General features: G+C 41.0%; 1 protein-coding gene across 1 annotated transcript; it reads right to left on the bottom strand.

The window, feature by feature from the left end:
* Positions 1-3,181: 3,181 nt before the first annotated feature.
* On the bottom strand, positions 3,182-5,834 carry LOC139574434 (leukocyte cell-derived chemotaxin-2-like). Its single transcript, XM_071398997.1, has 4 exons — positions 5,542-5,834; positions 4,108-4,219; positions 3,676-3,827; positions 3,182-3,388 (listed from the first exon to the last, which is right to left on the bottom strand). The coding sequence occupies exons 1-4, from the start codon at positions 5,579-5,581 to the stop codon at positions 3,222-3,224; spliced, it is 471 nt and encodes a 156-aa protein (XP_071255098.1). The 5' UTR covers positions 5,582-5,834; the 3' UTR covers positions 3,182-3,221.
* Between the last annotated feature and the right edge of the window lie 2,500 nt (positions 5,835-8,334).

Below are 8,334 nucleotides of genomic sequence, written 5' to 3'. Positions count from 1 at the left end.
TGTGGCGTTCTGCATTTGCATCGAACAGCCCCCGTGATATGCAACTTTTCAGAGAAGTTAGCAACAAATATACACAGGCAGTTAGGAAAACTAAGGCTAGCTTTTTCAAGCAGAAATTTGCATCCTGTAGCACAAACTCAAAAAGGTTCTGGAACACTGTAAAGTCCATAGAGAATAAGAGCACCTCCTCCCAGCTGCCCAGTGCACTGAGGCTAGGAAACACTGTCAGCACTGACACATCCACTATAATTGAGAATTTCAATAAGCATTTTTCTACGGCTGGCCATGCTTTCCACCTGGCTACCCCTACCCCGATCAACAGCCCTCCAACCCCCACAGCAACTCGCCAAAACCGCCCCCACTTCTCCTTCACCCAAATCCAGATAGCTGATGTTCTGAAAGAGCTGCAAAATCTGGACCCCTACAAATCAGCCGGGCTAGACAGTCTGGACCCTGTCTTTCTAAAATTATCTTCCAAAACTGTTGCAACCCCTATTACTAGCCTGTTCAACCTCTTTCGTATAGTCTGAGATTCCCATAGATTAGAAAGCAGCCGCGGTCATCCCCCTCTTCAAAGGGGAGACACTCTAGACCCAAACTGCTACAGACCTATATCTATTCTACCCTGCCTTTCTAAGGTCTTTGAAAGCCAAGTTAACAAACAGATTACCGACCATTTTGAATCCCACCGTACCTTCTCCGCTATACAATCTGGTGTCAGAGCTGGTCATGGGTGCACCTCAGCCACGCTCAAGGTCCTAAACGAAATCATAACTGCCATCGATAAGAGACGTTATTGTGCAGCCGTATTCATCGACCTGGCTAAGGTTTTCCACTCTGTCAATCACAACATTCTTTTTGGCAGACTCAACAGCCTTGGTTTCTCAAATGATTGCCTCGCCTGGTTCACCAACTACTTTTCAGACAAAGTTCAGTGTGTCAAATTGGAGGGCCTGTTGTCCAGACCTCTGGCAGTCTCTAAGGGGGTGCCACAGGGTTCAATTCTCGGGCCGACTCTCTTCTCTGTATACATCAATGATGTCGCTCTTGCTGCTGGTGATTCTCTGATCCACCTCTACGCAGACGACACCATTCTGTATACCTCTGGCCCTTCTTTGGACACTGTGTTAACTAACCTCCAGACGAGCTTCATTGCCATACAATTCTCCTTCCATGGCCTCCAACTGCTCTTAAATGCAAGAAAAACTAAATGCATGCTCTTCAACCGATCGCTGCCCGCATCTGCCCGCCTGCCCGGTTCTGACTTAGAATATGTGGACAAGTACAAATACCTAGGTGTCTGGTTAGACTGTAAACTCTCCTTCCAGACTCACATTAAACATCTCCAATCCAAAATTAAATCTAGAATCGGCTTCCCATTTTGCAACAAAGCATCCTTCACTCATGCTGCCAAACATACCCTCGTAAAACTGACCATCCTACCGATCCTCGACTTCGACGATGTCATTTACATAATATCCTTCAACACTCTACTCACAAATTGGATGCAATCTATCACAGTGCCCTCCGTTTTGTCACCAAAGCCCCATATACTACCCACCACTGTGACCTGTACGCTCTCGTTGGCTGGCCCTCGCTTCATACTCGTCGCCAAACCCACTAGCTCCAGGTCATCTGCAAGTCTCTGCTAGGTAAAGCCCTGCCTTATCTCAGCTCACTGGTCACCATAGCAGCACCCACCCGTAGCACGCACTCCAGCAGGTATATCTCACCCCCAAAGCCAATTCTTCCTTTGGCTGCCTCTCCTTCCAGTTCTCTGCTGCCAATGACTGGAATGAACTGCAAATATCACTAAATCTGGAGACTCTTACCTCCCTCACTAGCTTTAAGCACCAACTGTCAGAGCAGCTCACAGATCACTGGACCTGTATATAGCTCATCTGTAAATAGCCCATCCAATCCACCTCATCCCCATACTGTATTTATTTATTTATCTTGCTCCTTTGCACCCCAGTATCTCTACTTGCACATTCATCTTCTGCACATTCGACCATCCCAGTGTTTAACCATGGCCTATTTATTGCCTTACTGCTCTTATCCTACCTCATTTGCACATGCTGTATATAGTTTTCTACTGTATTATTGATTGTATGTTTGTTTATTCCATGTGTAGCTCTGTGTTGTTGTATGTGTCGAACTGCTTTGCTTTATCTTGGCCGGGTCGCAGTTGCAAATGAGAACTTGTTCTCAACTAGCCTACCTGGTTAAATAAAGGTGGAATAAAAATAAATAAATAAAATTGTGGGAAACTATGGTTGCATTTACACAGGAGACCAAATTATTGGCAAAATATCTGATTTGATTGGTCAAAGATCTGTGCAAACACACGTAATGTCTCAACACCAAAAAACACCGAATCTGATCTTTTGAGTTCCGATTTATATCACATTCGTATGTGGTTCTAAATCATGATAGAATATTGGCTGCGTTTACACAGTCAGCCCAATTCTGATCTTTTCCCACACATTTTTATTTTAACCTATCAGATCAGCTCTTTTGACAATAATTGGGCAAAATATCATAACTGAACTGCCTGTTGATCTGCCATTACCAAGACAACCACCAAAAAATGACAGGAAATTAGCATTGCATCTGCATGTTACTTCAAAGGCTACATCAGCGTAAATGTGCAAATCTGATATGGGTCACATAAAACTAAGTGTGGACAGTCAGAAAAAAAGATTGGATATAAAAAAATATAGAATTGGGTTCATAGGATGACTGTGTAAACACTGCCAAAGGTCAGACACACACACTACTTGGCACCTTCTTGTAACAATTAAATTATGAATATAATGTAAACATAATTATTGCCAGAGACCGTTGTCTTGTAGACAGCTTTATAATCTCTCACGTGCCTCCAGTGCTTCCCATAAAGAAATAACAGCAGCATAACGGGTTTGCTGCTTGATATCCTTGTATGAATCATAAGACATCTGATATGTGTTTAATGTAGATAAACAAGGAAGTGAATAGGAGTGTATAACCAGTAACCCATATCAATGATAAATGTCATGTTGAGCTCTTTGAAACTTCAACACGTTGTTTGTTGTGGGAGTATCACAAAGGTAAGAGGTCAGAATATGATAAATTCATGATGGGTGGATAAATAAAAAGGATAAATAAAAAGGACAAATAATTGTTTTCACACAGTAAGGTCTATCATTGTGATAATTTTTATTATTTATTTAACCAATCAATCAGAAGTACTTGGTGGGGTCGGACTTGTCACACATCTGGACGTGGACGTGAGAAGTGGTTCCTGGGTAGACACTCTGCATGGGGAGCAGTGTCCCAATCCTCTGGCCCTTCTTCACCACCCCAGAGTAACTGTCAGGCTTCACGTAGAACAGCTTAAAGCACAGACCTGCAAGACAGAAAATCACAGTGTGAGTCAATCAATCAATCATTCAACCAGTCAATCAATTAATTTGCCATATATTCTTCCATTTCATTCTGCCATGACACATTAGTTGCCGGTATGTACTGTACCTCAGTGAAACAGTAGTCATTAAATTGGGATGCATTATTAAAATAGGCATAGCATTTACAGTACTATTGATCTCCTTCCAGGGTATTAAAACAAATCATTCAGGATAGACTATTGATCTCCTTCCAGGGTATTAAAATAAATTATTCAGGGTAGACACTGACCCTCCCCACTGAGGTTGATCCCATCGTTGATGGCTGCCTTCTTCGGGTCTTTGTACACTATCACTTTGCCGTTGAGTTTCACGTCAAATGGAGCGTACACTGTGGCCCCGTCGTTACACATGATGTCAATGCCCTCATGCACATGTTTTATTCTGAACATAGAGATTGGAAGGGGTTAATGCAGAAGGATTCACAAAGCATTCACAGTCTCTCAATCAGACCACTATGGTATGTTTTCACTTGTTGTTTTGTGAGTTTTGTACTGTGTACAGTCAGAGCAGGGGTCTCAGATCAAATTGATATTATTAATATTGTACTAATGGGTTCTTAGAAATAATTATTATGTGGTTACCATCTTACCAACTAAATTATGACGTAAATTGCGGACAGTCAAATAAAGCAAAACCAAACTGATACATTAACTTGCCATACCTGCTTGCTCCGTAGTGTCCTTGTCCCCATTTGTCCCCTGTCCTCCTCCTGTTACTGGAATTTCCGCTACACAGCTGACCAAACTTGGCCATCTGACACTCTGGCAACACAGCTAGAGATTAAATGGACAACAGATATGTTGACTGAGGAGGAAACCCTTTTATGCTGATATTCTTTTCCACTCAACAAACTAAAGGGCATTTATATTAAAGGGGCAGTGCTGTCAAAAAGGTGATTTCCTGTGTTTTATATACACTACCGTTCAAAAGTTTGGGGTCACTTAGAAAACAATTTTCTTTGTAGCTGGAAACAGTTCCAATGGCACATTGTGTTAGCTAATCCAAGTTTATCATTATCAAAGGATAATTGATCATTAGAAAACCCTTTTGCAATTATGTTAGCACAGCTGAAACTGTTGTTCTGATTAAAGAAGAAATAAAAATTGCCTTCTTTAGACGAGTTTAGTATCTGGAGCATCAGCATTTGTGGGTTCGATTATAGGTTCAAAATGGCCAGAACAAAGACCTTTCTTCAGAAACTCATCAGTCTATTCCTGTTCTGAAAAAATGAAGGCTATTCCATGCGAGAAATTGCCAAGAAACTGAAGATCTCGTATGACGCTGTGTACTACTCCCTTCACAGAACAGCGCAAACTGGCTCTAACCAGAATAGAAAGAGGAGAAAGTTTGAGAAACAGACGCCTCACAAGTCCTCAACTGGCAGCTTCATTGAATAGTACCCGCAAAACACCAGTCTCAACGTCATCAGTGAAGAGGCGACTTCGGGATGCTGGCCTTCTAGGCAGAGCACTGACCAGAATAGAAAGAGGAGTGGGAGGCGGTAGTGTATATTTCCTTTATTGTATACGCCGGGAGTCAGAAAGCAGGTGCAGAAGGTGAGTTTTAATACTGAAGAGATACAAAAGAACAAACATGGAACGCATACTGAACGTGAGAGAAAAACCAATAACACCTAAAGACTGATGACAAGAGAGGGCTAAATAAAGTACATTTTAAATACATTTTTGGATAAGTTAATAGACCAATAATAAAGAGTTTTCCCTCTCTGCCATTAACAGCTTGTTTTCAGGTTACACATTCCGCCCATTAAGCTCCTCCAATTAAGCCCCTCTCTCAGATTACTCCCAGACAGTCCTGCAAAATGCTTGCCTGAGAAATTGCATTTTGCTAAGAAGTGCTTTTTTTAACCATTTTAATTGAAAACAATCACACTAAGGTACTAAATTATTACCCAGAAATGATTTGATATTGAGATAAAAACTGCATTGGACCTTTAAAATGCCAAAGTAATATTGAACACTAACAGCACCCAGAACCAAATCGCATGTGTGAGCTGACCAGCTACTTGATTTGATATATTTAATCTATTTGACAATGTGATAGCTATCGCAATGGATTGATCAAATAGTCTTACCTATGAGGACAACAGTAAGCAGAAGAATAGTAGTCTTCATGTTGAAGCCTGAGGGGATGCTTTCACTCAAGGAGAAACTCTACAAGGTCTTGCTCAGCAAGGTCTGTGCTTTAAGTACCTCATAGTGAGAACTTTCCCACATTACACACCCTTGTTTAAAACAATTGCCACAGAATGGAAAACCCAGGATTAGGAAATTCTTTGTTTAATTTGTGAAATCCAGAGAAAAATATTTGGTGTTCTCAATTGGTAGAACAAAATGGTGGACAGCAGGGTAAACAAATGGTGACATTAACCTAAACTCTGACCTTACCTGTTACTTGGCTAACAGGGTTAGTTCAGAACAGAGTATGTGAGGCTGAGTGGAGGGAGGAGTGGAGCGTGCCCAATTTGACTGGAGCATTTTTCCCAAATGCTGGAGCTTCAGCCTTCGCACCAGCTCCAATTTCCATCTAGTGGCCAAAATCGAAATTACACCTACACTCCTATCTGAATGTATGGCCTTTCTCTTAAATTTCATAGATGATGGTAAGAAAATGTGGAAACGCATGTTTTGTTTGTATTATCTTTTACCAGAACGAATGTGTTATTCTCCTACATTAATTTCATATTTCCACAAACTTCAAAGTGTTTTCTTTCAAATGGTATCAAGAATATGCATATCCTTGCTTCAGGTCCTGAGCTACAGGCAGTTAGATTTGGGTATGTCATTTTAGACAGGATTTGAAAAAAGCGTGCAATCCTTATTAAGTAGTGCTCATTTCAGGAGCTCAGGGCATGCCTGGCCCATTATGCATTTGTAGTCTGCTTGTGTGCTGCTATAGCCCCTTGCTGTAACTACTGTCATGGATTTCGCAAAATATTTTCATAAAGAAACTGATTAAAACACACAGGTGAAAAATCAAGGTGACTTAAAGATGAGGACCCAGATCAAGAGCGTGAGTGCGGTGATATAGTGTCCACAACTAAAGAATCATTGTGGAATCTGAAAAGACCGGTATACCGAAAGTGTCAAAGTGTACTTACTACGTGCACATGCTAACAGAAAGGAACGAGGTGGGCAGCTAGCTAAGTGTGTGATTGTACCAAAGTATTTATAAACTAAAAGTCAATCTTTTAAAATGTTATTTCATTTTTGTTCTATTATCTACAGTTGAAGTCGGAAGTTTACATACAATTAGGTTGGAGTCATTAAAACTCGTTTTTCAACCACTCCACAAATTTCTTGTCATCAAACTATAGTTTTGGCAAGTCGGTTAGGAAATCTACTTTGTACACGACACAAGTAATTCTTCCAACAATTGTTTACAAACAGATTATTTCACTTATAATTCACTGTATCACATTTCCAGTGGGTCAGAAGTTTACATACACTAAGGTGACTGTGCCTTTAAACAGCTTGGAAAATTCCAGAAAATGTCATAGCTTTAGAAGCTTCTGATAGGCTAATTGACATAATTAGAGTCAATTGGAGGTGTACCTGTGAATGTATTTCAAGGCCTGCCTTCAAACTCAGTGCCTCTTTGCTTGACATCATGGGAAAATCAAAAGAAATCAGCCAAGACCTCAGACCAGGAAAAAAATTGTAGACCTCCACAAGTCTGGTTCATCCTTGGGAGCAATTTCCAAATGCCTGAAGGTACCACGTTCATCTGTACAAACAATAGTATGCAAGTATAAACACCATGGGACTACGCAGTCGCTATGACCTCAGGTAGGAGACGCGCTGTGCCGTAGAAGAGTGCCGTGACCACGCGGCAGAATGGCTCACCAAAGGCCCAGTCGTTGCCCTGTAAGTAGTAGACGATGCGGAAAGGGAGCTCCATCAGTATTATGAGGTCGGTGGCGGTGAGGTTGATGAGGAGGATGGTGGAGGACAGCTTCTTGGTACGGAACAGAAGGACCCACAGGGCCAGGAGGTTAGCTGGGAGGCCCAGAGTGACGGCAATTATGTAGAGGATGGGTACGTAGAGCACAGTGGTGGAAGCCTGCACCTCCTTGATCTGCTTGTCATTCAGGGTGGTGAAGTTACACTTGGACATCAGCGTAAAGGAGCGCAGCCCTGTCCAAGAAGGCACAGAAGATTTGGCGATTCATTAGACATTATACATGCTACAAGCATTATACAAGGATTCTCAGCATACTGTATTTCATGTATGTTGATTCAAGGATTTAGTGTGGGCTTACATTACAAGTTTGTCAATATATTTCATTTGATATTAACAGTTCGTACACATATTGTACTGATGTTTTATCCAGGAGAAACTTTGCATCCAAGTCAAGCATTCAGACTCAAATTTCCTATTGACATGAATATGTGATTTACAGAAAAGATTGAGCTGGGCATATCTCAAATTAGGATTCAGCCCACTTTGTTAAGCTTGCAAGACTTTCACGTATTTAAATCATGCCGTGATGTCAAAGGGAGATTTGGGTGAAAATTTGAGTTAGTCAAGAGGATCTCAAGCTAGGATTCAACACATTAACCACATTTCCATCCATAATTTTTATGCAAGTAAAATCATATCATATTTAAAAAATCATGACAGCTGTGATGGAAAAGGTATTCTCGGGAAAACATCTGTAGCATCCTGAAGGTTTAGCCTACAAACTACAGACCCCTCTATGGAAAGATGACTGTCAGGAACACGACTTGTCTGAAGGTAGCCCAGTACCAGTTTGAAAAATGAATCAAAGTAGTTTGCCTAAAAAATGTATTAAAAAAGTGTCACAAAATATGGTAAAAATGTATTAAAAAAGTGTCACAAAATACCATAAAAATATTCTTACTCA

This window comes from Salvelinus alpinus, chromosome 4 (genome assembly GCF_045679555.1).
Source record: "Salvelinus alpinus chromosome 4, SLU_Salpinus.1, whole genome shotgun sequence".
Classification (NCBI taxonomy): domain Eukaryota; kingdom Metazoa; phylum Chordata; class Actinopteri; order Salmoniformes; family Salmonidae; genus Salvelinus; species Salvelinus alpinus.
This window is presented reverse-complemented; position numbering and strand designations above follow the sequence as displayed.

Excerpts from the sequence above, each read along its gene's own strand:
- LOC139574434 (XM_071398997.1), bottom strand. The coding sequence starts at position 5,581 with ATGAAGACTACTATTCTTCTGCTTACTGTTGTCCTCATAG. Across the intron at positions 4,220-5,541 it reads GCTTACTGTTGTCCTCATAG|CTGTGTTGCCAGAGTGTCAG; the intron begins GTAAGACTATTT and ends TTTAATCTCTAG. Across the intron at positions 3,389-3,675 it reads GATCAACCTCAGTGGGGAGG|GTCTGTGCTTTAAGCTGTTC; the intron begins GTCAGTGTCTAC and ends TCTGTCTTGCAG.